General features: G+C 43.0%; 1 protein-coding gene across 1 annotated transcript in view; it reads left to right on the forward strand.

The window, feature by feature from the left end:
* The first annotated feature begins 3669 nt into the window (after positions 1 to 3669).
* Positions 3670 to 25826, forward strand: part of FKBP9 (FKBP prolyl isomerase 9) — a 48233-nt gene continuing 26076 nt past the window's right edge. The window contains exons 1-4 of the mRNA XM_082471879.1: positions 3670 to 4051; positions 17125 to 17270; positions 17816 to 18005; positions 18272 to 18417. Of these exons, the coding sequence (XP_082328005.1) occupies positions 3819 to 4051; positions 17125 to 17270; positions 17816 to 18005; positions 18272 to 18417 (715 nt within the window). The 5' untranslated portion in view covers positions 3670 to 3818. The remainder of the gene's footprint in view (positions 4052 to 17124; positions 17271 to 17815; positions 18006 to 18271; positions 18418 to 25826) is intronic.

A 25826-nucleotide genomic window follows, 5' to 3' on the forward strand; every position in this document is an offset into this window, starting at 1 on the left:
AAAAAAATGAGTTAAAGGGAAAGATCACATCCTATTACATGCTGATGAATCATGGCTAGATTAGAGGGTAGACTGCAGAATCTGTCTCCCCCCTTTCCCCCTGCTAAACACCAGACTTCAAAGAATTCTGGTCAAGTAGTAAGCTCCCAAGGGTCCATGTCCACAGTTCTCTGCAGCACAGTAGAAACATTTGAGAAGTCCCGTATTATTATTTCTAATAATTTAAACTGGTATTCTATTTAGTAACCAGTAGGATTAGAGGAAAAATTGCAGACAATGTGCTTTACTTGATGCTTGGAGGGAAAGGGGAGACATCTAACGTAACTGACAAAACCTGTTGGTTGACAAACCAATTGCCATTCCTCCTTAACTTCCTTGCTCACAGCACTCTGGTTTTGTTCAGGAAGCTTAGGGAGCCATCTACTTCAGAGGAGGCTGGTTAGAGAGTCGAGACTCTTTCCTTGCTCTCTCAAGATGAATCTTGATTAGTCTTAAACCAATCGTAGTAATCCTATTTCTCTTCCACTGATAGGTTAGCAATGGGCATGGGATACAGTTTCAGTCAATGAGACATGAGGGGAGGTCTGTAGGAGGGAGGCTTTCTGGAAATGCTTGCTCTTCATAAAGGATACTTGGAAAGATAAAAGATCCCTTTTCTGCCTCAGGGTGGCGCTCCCTGCATGTGGTAGCTGGATCTGGGGGAGCCGTGTTGGAATCATGAGGGGGAGCAGTGAACCCCCTGAGAAGGACAGGAGAAGACACCTGAGCCCTTGAGGATGTTCTAGCGACACTTTATTAACCACTCCTGCAGCTGCTTCCCATCCAGACTTTCTCTGCTGAGAGACAGTATCCATCTTTATGGGTTAAGTGATTTTTGAGTTGGGTCTTCTCTCACTCATAGATAAATGTGATTCCTTACATTTACACAGTACTTTGCAGATTTCCATCCCTCATAAATTGCTTCACTTGATCCTCATAGAAACTCTATGGAGGTAGGCAAGACATCTTACAAATAAGGAAACTGAGGCTCAGAGAGTAGGGGCATGAGTGGCCCTACAACCAGGGTGGTGTGATTTCTAGTCCACGGTTTTTCATCAAACCACATGGTGACTCCAGGTGTGTTGTCAAATACTGAAGGTGGGAGAATTTCTTGGAAACTCTTGGGGAGGGAGAGGAGACACTGCTGGAAACATTTCTCCTACTTCACTTTTGCCTCAGGTCAACTCAGATGAATTTGGGGGGGGATGTTTTTCTTAATACTGGCCTTTTCTTTATCCCCCACTCAGTGCGTGCCAAGCTAACGTTAATAGCTTACAAAGCTTAGCCCCCAGGGTTTACTGCTCTTGGAAGATCTGATTCATGCATGAGTCCTTTATTTCAGGCTCAATGAAAACTGGGATTCTTTCTTTAGTGCCCTGCTTTACTTGCCGGATTATGTTTGTAATTTTTCCGCTAACTTCCTGTATAGAGGTGGATAGAAAGAACCTAGTTTTCTGACGTTCATTCAGACCGATCCTGTTTCAGATCCCCCTTCGCTTCCTTCTCCATGTTGTTCCACGCCCCCATCCTGGCCTCAGACCTTTTGGATGTTTCTCCTATTATGTCCTTGCCTCTGACTATGTCACGTTCTCTTGTTCCTTGGCTCTCTGTTCTCTCACTGATTCTCCTCTTCTGTGTTTCCCTTCTTGCTTTCTCTCTCACTTCTCTCCCCGCTCCTTTAAAAAAATTCCAGTACCTTTCCCTTCTTTCTGGTTCCTGTCTCTCACCTGCTCCCTCTTCCCCCTATCTTTACCTTTCTGAGCTTTTAGTATACTGTTGACTCTTCTTGACTGGATTTACAGTTTTTAGACTTGACAAGTCCTCACAAAGTCACCCCCAGAAGTTTAATGGAAATCCTTTCTTTAAAATCTCAGCTTGATTTTAATTAGTTCTTATGATAATGTAGTCAGTAATGCCAAGATGTAAATTTTCCCTTTGGTAAATTGCTACAGAAATCCAATTCAAAGAATGTCTGTTAGGATTTAAAGAGACATTATAGAGCACACATACTGTTTGATCAGATAATTAACATTTTAAAAGGAATAACAAGGGAATTCCCTGGTGGTCCAGTGGTTAGAACTCAGTGCTTTCACTGCCGTGGGCCTGAGTTCAATCCCTGGATGTTCAGCTTGGCCAATAAATAAATAAATAAAATAAAAGGAATGACAAGAAATCAAACCACTTGGAAGCACTACAAGGCAAAATGGAAGTGGCGGTCACTGCCTGGCCTGTTTCTTCCTACATCTGTCTTCTTTTCCATTCTGGAATGTCTTCTCTCTCACAGGATCATAGGCTTTTAGAATTGGAAGAAGTCTTAGAAATCAACCCCTTCATTTTACAGATGAAGAAACCGAGGCCCAGAAGGTGGCATGCGTTGCCCACAGTCACAGTAAGGGAGTGGAAGATTCCTGACTGGAACCAGGTTGACTTTTTTGTTTGTTTGTTTCTGTGTAAAACCTGACATTGTTATTAAAAACCATAAAGAACTACTGAAAAGTACATAGAAGGAAGAAAATGATCACCCCAAATTCAACCACCTATAAATAACCAGTGTTAGGATGAATTGTATTAATAGGTTTTCTATTTCAATAGAATAAGCTCTTTAGGAATAATGAACATTTCTTTAGGGCTACGTGTAGTTTCTCATTAGATCCTGGATCTAATAAAATCTATAATAATCTAATAATTATCATTTTTTAAAAAATTAGCACGTTTTATCTTCATCTTACAGAGGACACAATTTGCAGGTCACCTAAATAGTCCGCATAATTGTGTTTTTTTTCTTTAATAAGTTGTTGGATTCAATTTAGTCACAATTTATTAGCATTTTTGCATTTCTAGTTATAAATTAGGTTGGCGCCCACATTCTCTCTCTCTCTTGCTATCTTTGCCAGGTTTTGCTTCCAAAACTAGTTGAGAAACCTTTGGTGATTTGCTTTCATTAGTCCAAAGTTTCAATAAATGAGAACAACCAATTCTAAGCTAAGAATGCATTAAAACTACTCTAATGAATTTCCCGCAGCATCTGAGTCTCTAATGTGGGGTCTTAACCGGCTTAGTCATGCGGGTGGGATGTTTGCTATTAAGTATCACTCACAGTTAGCAACTTAAAACTTTCGTCTGGACAACTGTCAGGGAAGTCTCACAATTCATGTCTCCCCCTTTCTCTGAGTATTAAAAGAAAATCCTGGAAAAAACTCTTGAAGACGGTTTCAGTCATTTTCAACGTAGAATCCAGCCTTGAAACTAATTAAAAAAAAAAAAAAAAAGTTTTCCTCCCTCCCCAAAGCAGCAAGGGGTTATTGGATCCGCGGCCACGTAGAAGCCTCTGGTGGCCCTAAATCCGGAGAGTCTCTAGCGACAGGCAGAGACCAGCGGGTTTGCCTGGGTAGTAACAGTTTTTCCCTCCCAACTTTGGGCCGAAGCCCAGTCCCGAGGAGTTCACGATTTCTCCCTCGGGGACGGGTCCCCTTTGAACTCGCCAGCCGAAGAAGGCCCGCCTCTTCCCTAGGCGGGCCAGCCCACCGGACCCTGCGGGCCCAGGCTTCTCAGGGCGCAGCAGGCGGGTCCTGGCGCGCGGCCGCGGCTCCTCCCCTCCCTCGGATGTGGCCTGGGGGCGGGGGGCGGGAGAGAGGGGGTGGTTGCTGCTGCCCGGGGAGGGCCGGGAGTCTTTTCCACGTTTGCAAACGCCGCCGCGCGCCCAGGCCGACCCGCGCCACCCGAGCTCCGCGCGCCTCGCCAGCTCCGCGCCGCGCCCCCTCCTTTCCTCTCTGTCCGCGATGGCGATCAGGGCCCGGGGTTGGCGGCCCCCGCCGCCGCCGCTGCTCCTGCTGCTGCTCTGGGTGACCGGGCAGGCGGCGCCCGTGGCGGGCCTGGGGCTGGGCTCCGACACGGAGCTGCAGATCGAGCGGCGCTTCGTGCCCGACGAGTGTCCCCGCACCGTGCGCAGCGGCGACTTCGTGCGCTACCACTACGTGGGAACGTTCCCAGACGGCCAGAAGTTCGACTCCAGGTACCTCGCCCGGCGTGCCGGCCCGACCTCCGAGGCTGCAGCGCCCACTCTCCAGCTTCCCTGTCTCCGGACAGGCCTTTCCCTCCCGACGGACCTCCCCCAGCTCCGCCCCGCGCTCCTCCCTCTCCCTCTTCCCACCCCAAAGCTTCCCAGACCCTTCACCCCTTCAGCCTGGAGTGTTGGGGGGTGGGGGTGGGGTGCCGCGAGTTTCCCGGCCCTTTTGCTTCCCTGGTCAGCGGGAATCTTGATAGGACCTTGCGCAGCAGCTGGGTCAGGACAGATCACGCCCTCCATCTCCACTCTGCGCATGAACACAGGCGAAGTGGGTGTAAAGTCGTCAGCCCGCAAGCAGACACCAAGAGCAAATGTTGGTGTCCGCCTGCGGGTCTCCCTTTACTGCTCCTTCCGGAAAGGCCCTTGAGTGTCTAGTCAGACATGCCTCTCGAAGGTGATGATAGCAGCCGCTAACATCTATGGAGCTATTACAGTGTGCCGGGGTAGTTCTAAGTGCCTTCCATATAACGAACTCATTTAATTCTTAACAATTCTCTGAGGTAGGTACTATCATTACCCTCATTTTGCCAGTGAGGTAACTTGAGGCCATTGAGGCTAAGAAGCTTGTGTAAGCGGAATCATTTTCAAACCCAGACAATCCAAGTCCAGGATTGTGCCTGTTAACTACTGCCCTCCCTTTACTGCCTTACCAAAAACTCCCTGGGCAGGAGGTAGTCCAGAGTAAGTCACTCAACTTTGCCACGGGGCCATGCACCGTGTCCACAGTTTCAGCCCTAAACTCTGCCCCAAGATCACAACACCTCTCCCAGCTTCTCTCCAGTTTAGCTTTAGCGCTGACAAGGCCTCTTCTCCTCCAGCTCCAGGCTGCTCTCCTTCCCAAGACTTTGTTATAATCCTAGGTCTGTGCCCTATAATCTCTTAAGTGAATCGCCAGACTAAGTAAAGAGAAATGTTTGTTGAGCATCTGTTTTGTGTTCGAGGCTGGGCTAGGCTCATTCCTGAAGTTACCTTTTAAAAAGTACTCTTAGCCTCTCTTGCCTTTTTTGAAATTCCAGACAATGAGTGAATATAAAAAAGCTAGTTAGTATGCCACATGGCACATAGCAAGTGCTGAGAAATAGTCATTCTCACTATTGTTTCAGTTGCTTCTTTTTAAAAAAAAAAAAACAGCTTTATTGAGATATAATTCACATTCCATACAATTCACCCATTTAAAGCATACAATTCATTACTTTTTAGTATATTCACAGAGTTGTGCAATCACCACAAGTCTCTAATTCCAGAACATTTTCATTGTTCCAAAAAAGAAATGCTGGCTCCATTAGCAGTCACTCCCTTCCCCTTCAGCTCTAGGTAACCACTAATCTACTTTCTGTCTCTTTTTGGAATCATGGAATTTGCAGGCTTTATGTCTGGCTTCTTTCACTTAGCATAATGTTTTCAAGGTTCATCATGTTGTAGCATGTATCAGTACTTCATTCGTTTTTATGGCTGTATAATATTCCATACTGTACTTTGTTTATTCATTAGTTGATGGACATTTGAGTTGTTTACACTTTTTGGTTATGAATAATGATGTTATGAACATTCATGTACAAGGTTTTCTGTGGATGTGTGTTTTCATTTCTTTTTTTAAAAAAGAAATTTATTTATTTATTTTTGGCTGCGTTGGGTCTTCGTTGCTGTGCACAGGCTTTCTCTAGTTGCAGTGAGTGGGGGCTACTCTTCGTTGTGGTGCACGGGCTTCTTGTTGCGGGGGCTTCTCTTGTTGCGGAGCACGGGCTCTAGGCCACAGGCTTCAGTAGTTGTGGCATGCGGGCTCAGTAGTTGTGGCTCGCGGGCTCTAGAGCGCAGGCTCAGTAGTTGTGGCGCATGGGCTTAGTTGCTCCGTGGCACGTGGGATCTTCCCGGACCAGGGATTGAACTGACGTCCCCTGCACTGGCAGGCAGATTCCCAACCACTGCGCCACCAGAGAAGTCACGTCCTTGTGGTTTTGATTCATGTTTCCCTAATGGCTAAAGATGCTGAACATCTTTTCATGAGTTTATTGGCCATTTGTGTATCTTTTTAAATTTGCTTCATTAATTAGAAAATAGGTAAGAATTTCCTGCTTGTGCTGATGTTAATAATTCCCATTGGAACAAATTGTCTAATACTTTCTACCCTCTAGGATGGCAGTCACTGTGAGGCAGTGTGGGACAGTGGAAAGAAAACAGAGGAGCTACCATCCATTCAGCAAATGTGTATGCAGTGTCTGCCCCTGAAGATGGTATCCCCTCCCTGCCCTTTCGCTTATAGTGCAGACAATTATATAGTGTGATAAGTACAGAAAGAATAATAGCACACACTTCTGTCTCTCACATAGAGTTCACACACAGTTCTTACCATGTGCCTTTACATATATGAACTAAAATGAATTCTTTTAACCTCACAGTACAGTGAGGGAGGTATCTCATTACAAACGAAGAAACTGAGGCTCAGGAAGTTCAAGTAATTTACCCAAGGTGGAGTAAACTACCAAGTAGTTTAACTACTTAACTACCAAGTGGTGGAGTGGGGCTTTGAATCTAGGCAGTTTAGTGCCAGAGTCTAAAGTTTATGATCTGTAGTCCACCACGTATATGATGGAAGAACGGCAAGGAGCTTTGGAAGCACCCAGAAGGCTTAACTATATGTCGTGTGTGTGTGTGTGTGTGTGTGTGTGTGTGGAGGGGGAGGGGGAGGGGTGGTCAAGATGGAGCTCTGGGAAAGCAGGAATAAAGCCTGAGGAAGATTAAAATTTACCAGGAGGAGCTGAGGGGTGAGTGCTGAGGAGTAGGGGTCGGAAGAAAGGGTGTGACTGGTAGAGAGAAGAGCATATGCAGAGGCCTGGAAGTGAGGGCATGTGAAAGCTGTTCAAAATAGCCTGAGCTTGGAGTGGGAGTAGAGGAGTGACAGAGGGGGTAAAAGAGGAGGTGAAGGGAGGCCAGAGAGAAAGACAGGAGCCAGCTTTTGAGAGCTCTCCTCTGCCTGGCTATGGAGTTTGGTCTTTTCGAGGGACAATGGGAAGCCATTGAAGAGTTAATCAGGGACGTGAGGGATCAGATTTGCATTTTACAAAGGTCCCTTTGGCTGCAGTGTGGACAATGGAATGGTAGGAGCAGGGTACACAGTAGGTGATTCATTAATGTGAGTTTCCTTCTAGGGCCTCTATTCCTTTGGGAATTTATGAAGTATTAGGGCGTTACTTTGCTCTTCCTGCACAAAGAGCTTAGGGAAGGAGAAATCCGCATGCTTTGGGCTTTGGCTGTTGATCTGGAGGTTTTGCCCAGAAGAAAATGATAGCTGTCGCTGTGACCAGAGTCATAAACCACAAAGGGCCTTTCTTTCCACAGAGCATTCTTCCTGCGTCTGTGCCTGGCGCTTGGGGGCAGTTGGTATCTTTTCAGCTTATGGGCATTTGCAGTTGCCAGGAGGCCCAGCCCTTCAGCCCTTGGTCACTGGCTTGGACGTGGTTTCATTTTATTTTGGAGCCTCCATGGCCTTGTTAATATGCTCTGTGGCTGTTGCTACAGATCTAAGGAGAAGACAGCAGCTTCCCGCCTGCAGGTTTCTGTGGGGGGCTCCTGCTCTCACTCTCTAGTCCTTGGAAACTCCTTGTCCACCACTCTTGATTCAGCTTTTGAGGAGTTCCATAGCATTCCTAGTAGTGAGGGACTGAAGTTTAACATGTTCCTGTTATCTTTAGCAGGCAAAACCGGCATCCTGGTCAGTTCATGCACAGTCTCAGGCCTGTCTGCGGACCTTTAAGGTCTCTACATTCAATAAATATTACTGTGTGACCACTACATGCCCTGTTGGGTATATAGAGTTGTAAATGCTCAGACCCAGTGGTGTTCAAACTGTACACGCATCAGAATCACCTGAAGCTTATTACACACAGTTCCTGATTAGGTAGGTCTGGGATGGGGCCTGAGAATTTGTGTATCTAACAAGTTCCCAGGTGATGCTGATGCAGTGGTCTAGGACCACATTTGGAGAACCATTGCTCTAAAAGAATCATAGACTCGTAACAGAGGTCAACTTCATTTTACATATTCATTCATTCAACAAATATTTATTGAATACCTACTATTCTAGTTGTTGGGATATAGCAGAGATAAAACAGACAAAAATCCCTGCCCTCAGGTAAAACTATTTTGCATGATACTCTGATGGTGGATACATGTTATTTTACCTTTGTCCAAACCCATAGAATGTACATCACCAAGAGAGAACCCTGATGGGGGACTTCCCTGCGGTCCAGTGGTTAAGACTCCACGCTTCCAATGCAGGGGGCGCGGGTTTGATTCCCGGTTGGGGAACTAAGGTCCCACGTGCCGTGCGGCCAAAATAAAATAAATAAACTTAAAAAAAAAAAAAGAGTGAACCCTGATGTAAACTATGGACTTTTGGTGGTAATGACATGTCACTGATTATAACAAATGTACCCCTCTGGTGATGCACTCTGCTGATAATGGAGGAGGCTGTGTGTGTGTGGGGTGGCGGGGTGGCGGCGGGGGGTGTGTGGGAAATCTCTGTATCTTCTGTTCCATTTTTTTGTGAACTCAAAACTGCTCTAAAAAAACCAAAGTCTATTTAAAAAAATCCCTACACTCAAGCCAGGGTAGAGGGAGGGCCCAGAAACCCATTCCAGCTGGCTTAAGAAGAAAGGAAGGGAACTTATTGGAAGGATCTCCAATTCCTCCTGAGGATCCAGAATCATGAATGGAGGTGACTTTCTGGATCTCTCTGAGGGATTGCAGAGGGGCCGCATTTTCCCCTTCCCTGAAAGAGAGCTCCAGCAGGCTTTCCATGCCACATACGTGACCTCTTGGGTCCAGTAACGCTGACTCACTGGATTCTGTCTCAATTCCACATTCCCAGGATCTCTCCCATTTGATTGGTCCCATTTGCGTCAGGTTCCCGGGCCCCCCCCCCACCACGTGGGTGTTAAGTCATGTGTTAAGTGGAAGGGTGTTAAGGCTCATCCCTTCTGCAGGACTGGATCTCAGAGAGCCGGTGGGCTGGGCAGTACCTCGGACAGTGTCATGGTGGACCAGAAGGGTTAAGTGGCGGCAGAGAGCCTCAGGTCAGGACTGGCTTACTTAGGCGGGAAGCATTTAAATTGTTGATCTGCATGGTAAGCCTTCCTACAGAAAAGCCATGTAAAGAAAGAGAAGCTGCCCAGTGAGTGCAGTTCTGCTAACTTTAGGAAAAGTTATTCTTTTATTGGCAGGCCAACCTAATGCCCCCTTTGAAGACTTAATGGCACTGTTTTTTTTTTTTTTAATATTTATTTACTGATTGATTTTTATTTATTTATTTTTGGCTGCGTTTGATTTTCGTTGCTGTGCGCAGGCTTTCTCAAGTTGCGGTGAGCGGGGGCTACTCTTGGTTGCGGTGCGCGGGCTTCTCATTTGCGGTGGCTTCTCTTGTTGTGGAGCATGGGCTCTAGACACATGGGCTTCAGTAGTTGTGGCACGCGGGCTCGGTAGTTGTGGCTCGCGGGCTCTAGAGCGCGGGCTTCAGTAGTTGTGGCGCACGGGCTTAGTTGCTCTGTGGCATGGGGGATCTTCCCAGACCAGGGATCGAACCCATGTCCCCTGCATTGGCAGGCAGATTCTTAACCACTGCATTAATGGCATTGCTTTTAATTTTCATTTGTGGGTCATTGCAAGTAACTATACATTCATATTGATTATTTAAGTTGGCTATATTTTGCTGGGCTGAGAACTTGTGTAAAATAAGAATTATTTATAGAGAGCTGACATTTTAACTTGTGCAGTTGCTTAAAAGCAAAAATCCACAATAGCAATGTAACGATTTTACTTTCCTTTGCAAAACTTTTCTTTTAATGATATTTTAATGCACCAAAGACCATCCAAGCCAGCCACTTGCATGTCAGGGTCTGACCCTCCGTGGAGGTGTGAATAGATGTGTTCTCTCCTTTCCTTCCTCTGCACTCCTACTCGCTCCTCTTTTCTCCCTCACCTTCTCTCTCTTCCTCTCATTTTTCCATCTGGGTAGCAGACAGGTAGTCTGCCAGATCATTAATGGCTTGCCTTTCCCCCCTGCCAGGGCTCATTAGCTGCTGGTAGAGGTGGTTGTTTGAGGAAGATACTCTTGAGCAAAGGGTCTGGGTAGCCCAGAGTCACCTTTGGGAGCAAGAGGTGTGGGGAGGGAGGTGGGAGGCAGAATCATCAGGCTTGGCCTCCCTCCCTTGAGTTGGGCCCAAGCTCAGCAGTGGAATTAAGCCTGGGTAGTGTGTTGAATCTCAGCTGTGTCATCCCAGGGCTAGGCATCCAGCTAGGAGGTGAGTTTCTGCTTTTGTGCATTTCATGAATGTTCTAGTCTCATTCACCAAGGGCTTTGGCAAGGACCACAGTCCTCACGTCAAGCACGTCCCATGTAAGCCAGCCATCTGACCAACTTTGAGACACCAGAAGGCGGTTCCCATGCCCAATCGACTGGCTCTTTATTAACTTGCTTCCCTTCTGTTATGAATTCTCAAACTATGGCAGTCTTTTTAATGTTCAAAAGAAATTTATTCAGTCTAATGTACAGCAGTGTGAATATAGTTAATAATACTGTATTGTGTACTTGACATTTGCTAAGAATGTAATTCTTAAGTGTCCTTACTACAAAAAGAAAAAGAAAATGGTAACTATGTGAGGTGATGGATATGTTAATTAGCTTGATTGTGACAATTATTTCATGATGTATCAAAACATCAAGTTATACACCTTAAATGTACGCACTTTTTATTTGTCCATTATACCTCAATAAAGGTGCAAGGGGGAGTAATGTATTTGGTTATTATTTGTCTAAACTGAATCTAAAATTGGCATTTAGAGCAAGCTGTCTTTTCCTTTCATAGTTGATCAGGGCTTCAGCTCTGCTAACCATAGGGCCATTCTCTCTTCCCTTTGTAATGGCCATTTTAACTTCATTTCTGGCTCTGAGATCAGAATAATCTCAGCAACAAGTAGTATACATGCATGTCAATTTTTGGCAAAATGTTTTAAAATTAATTTAATTTTTAAAGCAATACAGATGCACAGAGTTTTAAAAGCAGTTAAATAATTCCATAAAGCTTAAAATTATAGTTACCAAGCTGCTAAGAGTGGGGAAGGGGCTCCGGCATGAGGTGTAGCTGCTCTGAATTCGGACTTTGATGCTCCAGGTTTCCTTCTGCCCCGCGGCCTCCGCAGGCTCTAGGAGGCACACGGCGTCCACCCTTGACCAGATCCCCTTTTGCATACACCTAGATTCTGTTTCTTCCCTTCTAGGTCAGTTTCTGCCCCTCCGTTCCCTTTCCATCTTCCAAAATGTTGCCATCTCTTGACAGCAAGGGTCTCCGCTCTGGTTTTCTCAGTCCTTTTTAAAAAAAGAGCTTAGGAGCTTGGCTAGGAATGGGCTTTGGGGGCTCTAGAGAAGGGGGTGTGTTCAGTTTGCCGTATGTTCTTTTTAAAGTTCATCCTCACTGCAGGTTGAAACCTGCATTTAGAAGTAGAGCCACAGTATTTATGCTTTAAGAACGCAGCCACAGGGGTAGTTACCTATCTTGAGGAATAAGCGCAAGACAGCGTATGCTTGTTTGTAGCAGATGAGTGAGTTGAATTTGAGTGAGTTGAATATGATGGGTGTTACGTGATGTCTCCTGTCGTAGTGGTCCTTGAGCTGATCAGCTGGAAGAGCATCATTGGAGGGTGCTGCAGCCACCTCCCATACCCCGCTTGGGGCAGAGGAAGGTAGAAGTGTCAGGGGCAGCAATCAAAGGGTCTACAGCAGTGAATGAGCAGGGGAGAAAAAATAAGCTGGTGGAGAGGAGAGGGGGTGTTGGATGTGCTGCATAATTTCCATTTGCCTTTCTAGGTCCACTCTACCCCTGTTCCACTTGCTTTTTGCTCTGGGAAGTTGACCTATATGGACTACCTGTGCATAGTACGGGTTATATCAGTGACCCCCTTGTAGTCCGGCTTGTGGTTGGGTTCAGCCAATGGGGCATCAGCAGGAGATCAGAGGGAGGGAGGAGAGTGAGGTGGAGATATTTTTCCTCTGGCTTCCTGCCTATAGAGTCATCACATGGGCTGTGTCCCTAGACCAAAGGTCCTAGCTTAGCTTCTGTCAGGTGCTCTGAGCTCCCTCTCTATTCCTGGATCCTTCAGGTCCGGGTGTGACAACAGCACTCCCTTCTGGTCCCCAGAGGTACTGCATTGTCCCTTAATTGTTTCTCTGCACCCTGCACACAGCCCCTTTATTAAAGCGTCCTGGAGCTGCCTAGTTTGTGCCTGTCATCTCTTTCCTGCAGGACCTCGATTGGGACATCTGCAAATCAGCCCGATACTGGGACAGGCTGAGTAATGGCTAATTCCAGCACTTGCAGAAATAATTTTCATGACCAGCTTCTGGCTGGATCCTGCGTATGAATTTGTTTCAGTTGTACTGATCAGCACAGACTTGCTGAGAACAACTTTATTTTTCCAGATGGTCAGAGTTTTCAGCTGTAGACAAAACTGGCCTTGCTTGTTAGTTTCTCATGTATGTGAATTATACATTTTCTTTTGGAAAGGTGTTTTTTGTTTTTAGCATGTTGCTTAGGCAGTCATCAAATGAATAAATTAATGCTGCGAGGCCATACCAGTTTTTATACATCATCTAGGGAGGCCCTGTGCGTGGAGGGTAAGAGTCAGATAGTCCTGGGTTCTAGCTTTCTTTCCCACTTGGCTAACTTTGTGAGCTTGGGAAATTTTTTCACCTCCCAGGAGCCTGAGTATCAGCGCTTACCTTCAGGTGTTGTATGAGGATTAAATGAGGTAGCGTATAGAAAAGCTTAGGTTACCCCTGTGCCTGACACATAATAAACGCTCTCTAAATAGTAGTTATTATGAAAAACTCCCGTTAAATTTGGGTTCTGTGGATGAAAAATATAAAGTTCCGTGCCTGGGAAGTCTTCGAAGCCTGAATTCTGGTCCATAAATCCTCCAGTTTGATGGTGGTTCAGGGTGTGGCAAAGCCCCAGCCAAGTGAAACTGAAGAGCTGGCATTCCCCAAGTTGGGTTTCCGTCCCCCGGAGACAGAGGGTGGAGGCTAGAGCCGACTTTGGCACAAAGCTGATGATGTGCTTTTGTTCTCTGGCTTGTCAGCCAGAACTTGGACATTTGCTTTCTGTTCACTGACCTTGGAGAAAGGAAGGCTGTGAAATGGACTGTAAAACTAGGAGGAGAAAGGGAAGGAGAGGGCAGGTCTGAGGAAGATGACCTGACAAGTGGTTAGGTAGACTGTGCTGCTCTCCCAAGCTGTTCATTAAGGAAAATGAGGAAAAAGTAGAAGTAATTTACCAAGTGAAGGGCAGGTAGATTCCAACAGCCCTTAACATTTTATTACACAAGTACAGTCGTCTCTCGGTATCCATGGGGCATTGGTTCCAGGACCCCTTTGGATACCAAAATCTTCAGATACTCAAGTCACTTATAGAAAACGGTGTAGTATTTGCATATAACCAAGGCACATCCTCCTGTATACTTTAAATCATCTCTAGATTACTTCTGATACCGAATACAATGTAAATGCTATGTAAATAGTTGCCAGTGTGCAGCAAATTCAGGTTTTTGCTTTTTGGAACTATCTGAAATTTGAAAAAATATTTTCAATTTCCAGTTGGTCGAATCCATGAAGTGAAACCTGTGAACATGTATTCCATGATCATTTTGAAATTAAGAGAGAATTAAAGAGAAGACAAATAAATCGTCACCTGAAATCTCCTACCCATAGATTACTATTGGTAATATTTTCACGTGTCACCTTGTGGATTTTTCACATGCATCTGTATATGTAAATTCAAAATGGGATTATTATTTTTTTTTTTTTAAGAAATTCACGTTCTTTTATTTATTTATTTATTTATTTATGACTGTGTTGAGTCTTCGTTTCTGTGCGAGGGCCTTCTCTAGTTGTGGCAAGTGGGGACCACTCTTCATCGCGGTGCGCGGGCCTCTCACCATCGCGGCCTCTCTTGTTGCGGAGCACAGGCTCCAGACGCGCAGGCTCAGTAATTGTGGCTCACGGGCCCAGTTGCTCCGCGGCATGTGGGATCTTCCCAGACCAGGGCTCGAACCCGTGTCCCCTGCATTGGCAGGCAGATTCTCAACCACTGCGCCACCAGGGAAGCCCAAAATGGGATTATTTTATATGTGGCTCTGTAACCTACACTTTTCTCTTCATGTGTATGTCCTTCTATGCCAATGAATAGAAATGTTAAAAATTATTTTTTATTGAGGTATAATTGACATATAGTATTATATTAGCTTTAGGTGTACAACATAATGATTTGATATTTGTATATATTGCAAAATGATCACCACAATAAATGTAGTTAACATCCATCACCATGCATAGTTACAAAAAATTTTTTTCTTGTGATGGTAACTTTTTTTTTTTTTTTTTCCCTGTGTTGGGTCTTCACTGCTGCATGCGGGCTTTCTCTAATTGTGGCGAGCGGAGGCTACTCTTCGTCGTGGTTCGCAGGCTTCTCATTGTGGTGGCTTCTCTTGCTGTGGAGGACAGGCTCTAGGCACGTGGGCTTCAGTAGTTGTAGCTCACAGGCTCTAAAGCGCAGGCTCAGTAGTTGTGGCGCACGGGCTTTGTTGCTCTGCGGCATGTGGGATCTTCCCCAGCCAGGTCTCGAACCCGTATCCCCTGCATTGGCAGGTGGATTCTTTTTTCTTTAACATCTTTATTGGAGTATAATTGCTTTACAATGGTGTGTTAGTTTCTGCTTTATAACAAAGTGAATCAGCTATACATATACATATATCCCCATATCTCTTCCCTCTTGCGTCTCCCTCCCTCCCACCCTCCCTATCCTACCCCTCTAGGTGGTCACAAAGCACCAAGTTGATCTCCCTGTGCTATGTGGCTGCTTCCTACTAGCTATCTATTTTACATTTGGTAGTGTATGTAAGTCCATGCCACTCTCTCACTTCGTCCCAGCTTACCCTTCCCCCTCCCCGTGTCCTCAAGTCCATTCCCTACATCTGCGTCTTTATTCCTGTCCTGCCCCTAGGTTCTTCAGAACCTTTCTTTTTTTTTTAGATTCCATATATGTGTGTTAGCATATGGTATTTGTTTTTCTCTTTCTGACTTCACTCTGTATGACAGACTCTAGGTCCATCCACCTCACTGCAAATAACTCAATTTCATTTCTTTTTATGGCTCAGTAATATTCCATTGTATATATGTGCCACATCTTCTTTATCCATTCATGTGTCGATGGACACTTAGGTTGCTTCCATGTCCTGGCTATTGTAAATAGTGCTGCAATGAACATTGTGGTGCACAACTCTTTTTGAATTATGGTTTTCTCAGGGTATATGCCCAGTAGTGGGACTGCTGGGTCATATGGTAGTTCTATTTTTAGTTTTTTAAGGAACCTCCATACTGTTCTCGATAGTGGCTGTATCAATTTAGGCAGGTGGATTCGTAACCACTGTGCCACCAGGGAAGTCCCAATGATAACTTTTAAGATTTACTTTCTTGGCAACTTTGAATATGCAACACAATATTATTATTATTTTTAAAAATTAATTAATTAATTAATTTTTATTTTTGGCTGTGTTGGGTCTTCGTTGCTGTGCGCAGGCTTTCTCTAGTTGTGGCGAGCGGGGGCTACTCTTCGTTGCGGTGCGTGGGCTTCTCATTGCAGTGGCTTCTCTTGTTGCAGAGCACGGGCTCTAGGTGCATGGGCTTCAGTAGTTGTGGCACTCGGGCTCAGTAGTTGTGGCTTGCGGGCTCTAGAGTGCAGGCTCAGTAGTTGTGGTACACGGGTTTCGTTGCTCCGCGGCATGTGGGATCTTCCCAGGCCAGGGCTCGAACCTGTGCCCCCTGCATTGGCAGGCGGATTCTTAACCACTGTGCTACCAGGGAAGCCCTGCAACACAATATTATTAACTATAGTCACCATTAACTATATTCACTATACAGTATTATTAACTATAGTCACGTATAGTAATGCTATACATTACATCCCTATAGCAGAGATCTGTTATTTTAAAATGGCCATAGAGCATTTTATTATATGTCCTTGCCTTATATGCAATCAGTGCCATACTCTTGAACTTCTAAGTTATTTCCAGTGTTTAGTTATTATAAACCAAGCTCTGTAGTCATTTTCTTAAACACAGTGTCTAAAACTCTGTAGGTGTCTCTGCCAGTATATAAGGTACTTATAGGCAAAGTCCATGCCTTGGACTTTTTTATATCCCCCAAAGCCCCTAGCATAGTATCCTAATTGGCACCCCCTTGTTGTTGCTAAGTTTGACATGGAAGAGGATGAGAGCTTGGATCATAGCCATGATTCCAATATTTATTTTCCTACTTAAGGCCATCACCAGTCAGCCTTTAAAACACATGTATTAGTGATTTCAAGACTACATCAGACTTTCTATTACCTGCAATAATTATGTATAGTAATATTGGCATAACCTTTAGGGTGTCAGAGTACTTTTCACATTGTTTTATGGTACGGATCTTGTGATGGCTATTATCATCACTCACATTTTGCAGTGGAGGAAACTGAGATTAAGAGAGTTTAAGTGCACTTCCTGCTACACCATGCTGCCTCTTTGTTTAACTTATTGACTTAAAAGAAAAAAAAAGAAAATTAGTGTTAATTTGCACATGAGTATCTGTGATGTTGCTGTTAGGTACCAATCACATAGAAATGGAGTAAACGATTTTTTTTTTTAATGGAAGAATTGGTAGATATTTCACAACAAACAACATATATTTTTTTCTAGAGAAAGTTACGCTGATGCTTATCTGACTAGATTTGCTGGCAATATTCAAGGTAATTAAAAAATTCCAGCCCTGCAAGTACTGTCCAATGAAGATATTTCCTGCATCAGTAACTCCTCTGTGGGCTTTTTACTTTGCAGTGACCTCACTCTGTCCATGGGTACATTTTTACAGGTTAGTTTCACTAAGGGAAGGATTATTTATACTTTTCCTTCTCTCTCCCTACCTTTTGGGTCTTCAGCTATGACAGAGACTCCACTTTCAACGTGTTTGTGGGAAAAGGACAACTGATTGCAGGGATGGACCAAGCTCTGGTCGGGATGTGTGTAAATGAGAGGCGTTTTGTGAAGATCCCCCCAAAGCTGGCCTACGGAAGTGAAGGAGTTTGTAAGTGTTTGTTCTGTGCTTGTAAACACATCTGCCGAAACCACCAGAACATTTGCAGGCTCTTCAGTCAGGCAGACTAGAGTCTTTGGAAGCTTCGGGTAGGGGAAAATGAGAAGCTGTGAGCACACACACACAGCTAAAATTTCATCTTAAAAGTTTATTTATTCTAGATATGAAAGAAGTGTTATTAACACATGTACTGAATGTTATCCTTGCTGAGAGGAAATTTTTGTGTTTTTTCTCTTTTCTTTAAATTTCATTTGGAGGGAGTTCCCTGGTGGCCTAGTGGTTAGGATTCTGGGCTTTCACTTCCATGGCCTGGGTTCAATCCCTGGTCAGGGGACTGAGATCCCGCAAGCCACAGGGTGGCCAAAAAGATTTTTTTTTCATTTGGAAAAAAGAAGGAGGGAACGTGGCTCATTTTGGAATTGTATGTGACCTCTTGAGCCCTTTTAGCTTCCATTCACCTTGGCAGCATCCTAGGTGTTTATTTGTCTGGCCCAAAAGGCAGCAGCTTCTCAGTGTGAACCCTCTTTATTTTCTAGCTGGTGTGATCCCCCCAGATTCAGTGCTTCATTTTGATGTACTTCTGATGGATATTTGGAATTCGGAAGATCAGGTTCAGATTCACACTTACGTCAAGCCCCCCAGTTGCCCTCGGACCATCCAGGTGTCTGATTTTGTTAGGTACCACTACAATGGAACGTTCTTGGATGGGACACTGTTTGATTCGAGGTAAGTCCCGCCATTCGTGGTAGTATCATTGAAATGCCCCTTAGTTCTTTCTCTCTCATCTGCTTTTTTATGCCCATGGAGAAATCAGAAAAGGGATTTATTCCCAACTTCTCTGTGATTGGGAACAAAGATGTATACATGCTTTTTCTCCAGGGATGGGTATGAGTTCATTGGTAGCTGAGTTTTGGGTAAGAAAAACCTTTTGAAGGATGAATTGGAAATGCCCTCATGGTATGGAACTTTTCCCCTTTCTCATTGGTTTTCAGTCACAATCGCATGAAAACATATGACACATATGTGGGAATTGGCTGGCTGATTCCTGGAATGGACAAAGGGCTGTTGGGGATGTGTGTGGGAGAAAAGCGCATCATCACCATACCTCCTTTTCTGGCCTATGGAGAAGATGGAGATGGTAAGTCCTTCTCATTCTTCGAGCCACTCTCATCTGTCTTTATTTCTTTTGCAGTGGTTAATTTAACTTACTGTGTGAAACCCACCAGAGCTTTTGGTCTAGACTTGCAGTGTCCAATATGGTAGCCACTAGCTACATATAGCTATTTACATTTACATTAGGTTAAATACAACTTTAAATTCTGTATCTTGGTCACACTGCCACAGTTCATGTACTTAAAAGCCACTTGTTGCCAAGGGCTGCTATACTGGACAGGGCAGATACAGAGCATTTCCATCACTGCAGAAAGTTCTATTTGGATGGTGCTAGTCTAGATCATTTGCTGTCTGATGAGTAAGTTGCAGAAATCACCACCTATTCATGGTCATTGTTGTTCTTTTTCTTTTTTTTTTCCACCTAGCACTATTTTATTTTATTTTATTAAAAAAATTTTTTTATTTGAGTATAGTTGCTTTACAATGTTGTGTTAGTTTCTACTGTACAGCAAAGTGAATCAGCTATGCGTATACATATGTCCCCTCTTTTTTGGATTTCCTTCCCATTTAGGTCACCACAGAGTACTGAGTAGAGTTCCCTGTGCTATACAGTAGGTTCTCATTAGTTATCTATTTTATACATAGTATCAATAGTGTATATATGTCAATCCCAATCTCCCAATTCATCCCACCCTCATTGTTGTTCTTAAGTAAGACATCTCAGGACTTCCCTGGTGGTCCAGTGGTTAAGACTCCATGCTTCCAGTGCAGGGGCATGGGTTCCATCCCTGGTCGGGGAACTAAGATCCCACAAGCCGTGTGGCCAAAAAAAAAAAGAGAAAAGAAAAGAAAAAAAGAAAATGTGATGCTATTTAAGAAGCTTACTGACAGCGATACCCAACTTCTAATAACCCCCTAATATAATGTTTTCCAAGCTATGTTTTCTGGCTCTAGGTCTACAGAGCAGGAGGAGAGGTTAGCCTTCTCTCCTGTCGACCTCCACTTTTATTACTGGGAATCTGCAGACAGTTTCTTTAAAAACCTGCTAAAAGAAAAAAAAAACTTGAAAATAACTGCCACAAATATATCTCCCCTTCCCAGGATATGTTATTATTCTTATCACTACTCAAACTCTCTCATCCTTGACTAGTGGAAGTTCATTCCCCTTGTCTCCCAAATCCTTTTGTCATCATCCACATGCATATGAGGTACCAAATAAAGCTAGATGCCTAGCCTGATGTGAGGAATGTTATTTATTTATTTTTAATAAATAATAAATAATTTAAATATTTAAAATAAATAGTTTATTTAAAATAGTTATTTTTAAATGCTTTATACTTTGACACTGTGCTCAGCTATCCAGGTATAAATGTAAACAGGTGAATTTTATAGTATGGGAATTATATCTCAATAAAGTTGTTATAAAAAAAAGCAAATATTCAGGTAGTACATAATAATGCTAGAAAAATTTAAACCCTGGGGTTACTGTAAGGCTTTCTGTTTTCTATTAAATTAAAAGATACAGAAAAGTAAAAAAGATTAACATTCTATCACACACCCTCCCACACCCACACCTGCATTTCAGGGATTAACCACACCTGGCAATCCAGAGGCTGACTCAGCAGCCTGCTTTCAGCAGATTTCACCATTCCTCTGAGGGGAAGGAGACAGAGGGGTGGGCTCTGCCAAAGAGCCAGTTGAAGGAGCACAGGCTTGGCATGCCCTGTGGTTCACTTGTCTAGGCCTTCTCCTTTGCATGACATAACAAATGGCAAGTAAGAGTGTTGAGGTAAGTGGTTTGTCAGGTAACTAACTTCCTTTTATCCCAGAGTCCTGGATTTAGAGTTACTTATTGGTTGATGTTGATCTTTGCAGGAAGAGCTAGTGCCCAATAATCTCTTCATGTGGATTATCGTGTTGCACATATTCAATAAATCCTCACTGTTAGGAACATCCATGAGAAGCAATACCATCCTGAAGTGAAGTAGAAATGATTTGAGGGCTATTTATGTTTTGGATTGTGGGTGCCGTTTTTTTCCCCTCTTATCTCAGCTAACTTTAGTTTTACTTATATCTTGTTTTGGATGCACTTAAAGGATTGAATTTTTGCCTCTTTAAAAAATTGGGGGACTTCCCTGGTGGCGCAGTGGTTAAGAATCTGCCTGCCAGTTCAGGGGACATGGGTTCGAGCCCTGGTCCGGGAAGATCCCACATACCACAGAGCAGCTAAGCCCGTGCGCCACAACTACTGAGCCTGCGCTCTAGAGCCTGCGAGCCACAACTACTGAGCCCGTATGCCACAACTACTGAAGCCCACGTGCCTAGAGCCTGTGCTGTGCAACAAGAGAAGCCACTGCAATGAGAAGCCCACGCACTGCAACGAAGAGTAGCCCCCACTCACCGCAACTAGAGAAAGCCCGCACACAGCAACGAAGACCCAACGAGCCAAAAATAAAAATAAATAAATAAATAAATTTATTAAAAAAAAAATTGGTTGTGAGGGACTCTGGTAGAGCTCACACCAAGGAGTACTTCCCAGAACTTCTGCTGCCAGTGTCCTTGTCCCCACAGTAAGCCACAGCCACCCCTTGCCTCTGCAGGAGACCCTCCAACACTAACAGGGACTCAGATTGATCTCCGAGATGACCCCAAAACTTTAGCAAGACTGAATGATATGAAGGAAAAAACCTATATGTGTGGAACAAGGACAGAAACTAGCAAAAGAGCCGTGTGGTTGACAGGGTCGTGGTGCTCCAGCCAGGTGTCAGGCCTGAGCCTCTGAGGTGGGAGAGCCGAGTTCAGGACATTGGATCACCAGAGACCTCCAGGCCCCACGTAATATCAATCGGCAAGAGATCTCCCAGAGATCTCCATCTCAACGCTAAGACCCAGCTCCACTCAACGACCAGCAAGCTACAGTGCTGGACACCCCATGCCAAACAACTAGAAAGACAGGAACACAACCCCACCCATTAGCAGAGAGGCTGCCTAAATCATAATAAGTTCACAGACACCTCAAAACACACCACCGGATGTGGTCCTTCCCACCAGAAAGACAAGATCCAGACTTATCCACCAGAACACAGGCACCAGTCCCCTCCACCAGGAAGCCTCACAACCCAGTGAACCAACCTCACCCACTGGGGACAGACACCAAAAACAACAGGAACTACGAACCTGCAGCCTGCAAAAAGGAGACCCCAAACACAGTAAGTTAAGCAAAATGAGAAGACAGAGAAATACGCAGCAGATGAAGGAGCAAAGTAAAAACCCATTAGACCAAACAAATGAAAAGGAAATATGCAGTCTACCTGAAAAAGAATTTAGAGTAATGATAGTAAAGATGATCTAAAATCTTGGAAATAGAATGGAGAAAATACAAGAAACATTTAACAAAGACCTAGAAGAACTAAAGAGCAAACAATGACGAACAGCACAATAAATGAAGTTAGAAATTCTCTAGAGGGAATCAATAGCAGAATAACTGAGGCAGAAGAACGGATAAGTGACCTGGAAGATAAAATAGTGGAAATAACTACTGCAGAGCAGAATAAAGAAAAAAGAATGAAAAGAATTGAGGACAGTCTCAGAGACCTCTGGGACAAGATTAAGCACACAAACATTCAAATTATAGGGGTCCTAGAAGAAGAAGAGAAAAAGAAAGGGACTGAGAAAATATTTGAAGAGATTATAGTTGAAAACTTCCCTAACATGGGAAAGGAAATAGTCAATCAACTCCAGGAAGCACAGAGAGTCCCATACAGGATAAAGCCAAGGAGAAACATGCCAAGACACATATTAATCAAACTACCAAACATTAAATACAAAGAAAAAATATTAAAAGCAGCAAGGGAAAAGCAACAAATAACATAAAGGGAATCCCCATAAGCTTAACAGCTGATCTTTCAGCAGAAACTCTGCAAGCCAGAAGGGAGTGACAGGACATATTTAAAGTGATGAAAGGGAAAAACCTACAACCAAGATTACTCTACCCAGCAAGGATCTCATTCAGATTCGATGGAGAAATTAAAACCTTTACAGACAAGCAAAAGTTAATAGTATTCAGCACCACCAAACCAGCTTTACAAAAAATGCTAAAGGAACTTCTCTAGGCAGGAAACACAAGAGAAGGAAAAGACCTACAAAAACAAACCCAAAACAATTAAGCAAATGGTAATGGGAACATACATATCGATAATTACCTTAAATGTAAATGGATTAAATGCTCCAACCAAAAGACACAGACTGGCTGAATGGATACAAAAACAAGACCTGTATATATGCTGTCTGCAAGAGACCCACTTCAGACCTAGGGACACATACAGACTGAAAGTGAGGGGATGGAAAAAGATATTCCATGCAAATGGAAATCAAAAGAAAGCTGGAGTAGCAATTCTCATATCAGACGAAATAGACTTTAAAACAAAGACTATTACAAGAGTCAAAGAAGGACACTACATAATGATCAAGGGATCAATCCAAGAAGAAGATATAACAATTGTAAATATTTATGCACCCAACATAGGAGCACCTCAATACATAAGGCAAATACTAACAGCCATAAAAGGGAAAATCGACAGTAACACAATCATAGTAGGGGACTTTAACACCCCACTTTCACCAATGGACAGATCATCCAAAATGAAAATAAATAAGGAAACACAAGCTTTAAATGATACATTAAACAAGATGGACTTAATTGATATTTATAGGACATTCCAACCAATAACAACAGAATACACATTCTTCTCAAGTGCTCATGGAACATTCTCCAGGATAGATCATATCTTGGGTCACAAATCAAGCCTTGGTAAATTTAAGAAAATTGAAATTGTATCAAGTATCTTTTCCAACCACAACGCTATGAGACTAGATATCAGTTACAAGAAAAAAACTGAAAAAAATACAAACAAATGGAGGCTAAATAATACGCTACTGAATAACCAAGAGATCACTGAAGAAATCAAAGAGGAAATCAAAAAATACATAGAAACAGATGACAATGAACACACGACAACCCAAAACCTATGAGATGCAGCAAAAGCAATTCTAAGAGGGAAGTTTATAGCAATACAATCCTACCTCAAGAAACAAGAAACATCTCAAAAAAATAACCTAACCTTACACCTAAAGCAATTAGAGAAAGAAGAACACACACAAAAAACCCAAAGTTAGCAGAAGGAAAGAAATCATAAAGATCAGATCAGAAATAAATGAAAAAGAAATGAAGGAAATGATAGCAAAGATCATAAAACTAAAAGCTAGTTCTTTGAGAAGATAAACAAAATTGATAAACCATTAGCCAGACTCATCAAGAAAAAAAGGGAGAAGACTCAAATCAACAGGATTAGAAATGAAAAAGGAGAAGTAACAACTGACACTGCAGAAATACAAAGGATCATGAGAGATTACTACAAGCAACTCTATGCCAATAAAATGGACAACCTGGAAGAAATGGCCAAATTCTTAGAAAAGCACAACCTTCCGAGACTGAACCAGGAAGAAATAGAAAATATAAACAGACCAATCACAAGCACTGAAATTGAGACTCTGATTAAAAATTTTCCAACAAGCAAAAGCCCAGGACCAGATGGCTTCACAGGTGAATTCTATCAAACATTTAGAGAAGAGCTAACACCTATCCTTCTCAAACTCTTCCAAAATAGAGCAGAGGGAGGAACACTCCCAAACTCATTCTACGAGGCCACCATCACCCTTATACCAAAACCAGACAAAGATGTCACAAAAAAGAAAACTACAGGCCAGTATCACTGACGAACATAGATGCAAAAATCCTCAACAAAATCCCAGGAATGCAAGGATTCTTCAATATATGCAAATCAATCAATGTGATACACCATATTAAGAAATTGAAGGATAAAAACCATATGATCATCTCAATAGATGCAGAAAAAGCTTTCAACAAAATTCAACACCCATTTATGATAAAAACCCTCCAGAAAGTAGGCATAGAGGGAACTTATCTCAAAATAATAAAGGCCATATATGACAAACCCACAGCCAGCATCGTTCTCAATGGTGAAAAACTGAAATTATTTCCACTAAGATCAGGAACAAGACAAGGTTGCCCACTCTCACCACTATCATTCAACATAGTTTTGGAAGTTATAGCCACAGCAATCAGAGAAAAAAAAGAAATAAAAGGAATCCAAATCGGAAAAGAAGTAAAACTGTCCCTGTTTGCAGATGACATGATACTGTACTTAGAGAATTCTAAAGATGCTACCAGAAAACTACTGGAGCTAATCAATGAATTTGGTAAAGCAGCAGGATACAAAATTAATGCACAGAAATCTCTTGCATTCCTATACACTAATGATGTAAAATCTGAAAGAGAAATTAAGGAGACACTCCTATTTACCATTCCAACAAAAAGAATAAAATACCTAGGAATAAACCTACCTAAGGAGAAAAAAGACCTGTATGCAGGAAACTATAAGACACTGATGAAAGAAATTAAAGATGATACAGACAGATGGAGAGATATATCATGTTCTTGGATTGGAAGAATCAACATTGTGAAAATGACTATACTCCCCAAAGCAATCTACAGATTCAATGCAATCCTTATCAAACTACCAATGGCATTTTTCACAGAACTAGAACAAAAATTTCACAATTTGTATGGAAACACAAAAGACCCCGAATAGCCAAAGCAATCTTGTGAAAAAAAAATGGAGCTGGAGGAATCAGGCTCCCTGACTTCAGACTATACTGCAAAGCTACAGTAATCAAGACAGGATGGTACTGGCACAAACACAGAAATATAGATCAATGGAACAGGATAGAAAGCCCAGAGATAAACCCATGCACCTATGGTCACCTTATTTTTGATAAAGGAGGCAAGAATATCCAATGGAGAAAAGACAGTCTCTTCAGTAAGTGGTGCTGGGAAAACTGGACAGCTACATGTAAAAGAATGAAATTAGAACACTCCCTAACACCATACACAAAAATAAACTCAAAATGGATTAAAACGTAAATGTAAGGCCAGACACTATAAAACTGTTAGAGGAAAACATAGGCAGAACACTCTATGACATAAATCATAGCAAGATCCTTTTTGACCCAGCTCCTAGAGAAATGGAAATAAAAACAAAAATAAACAAATGGGACCCAATGAAACTTAAAAACTTTTGCACAGCAAAAGAAACCATGAACAAAATGAAAAGATAACCCTCAGAATGGGAGAAAATATTTGCAAACGAAGCAACTGACAAAGGATTAATTGCCAAAATATACAAGCAGCTCAGGCAGCTCAATATCAAAAAAACAAACAACCCAATCCAAAAATGGGCAGAAGACCTAAATAGACATTTCTCCAAAGAAGATATACAGATTGCCAACAAACACATTAAAGAATGCTCAACATCACTAATCATTAGAGAAATGCAAATCAAAACTACAATGAGG

Source organism: Balaenoptera physalus (assembly GCF_965194825.1).
Source record: "Balaenoptera physalus genome assembly, chromosome: 8".
In the NCBI taxonomy this organism is placed as follows: Eukaryota; Metazoa; Chordata; class Mammalia; order Artiodactyla; family Balaenopteridae; genus Balaenoptera; species Balaenoptera physalus.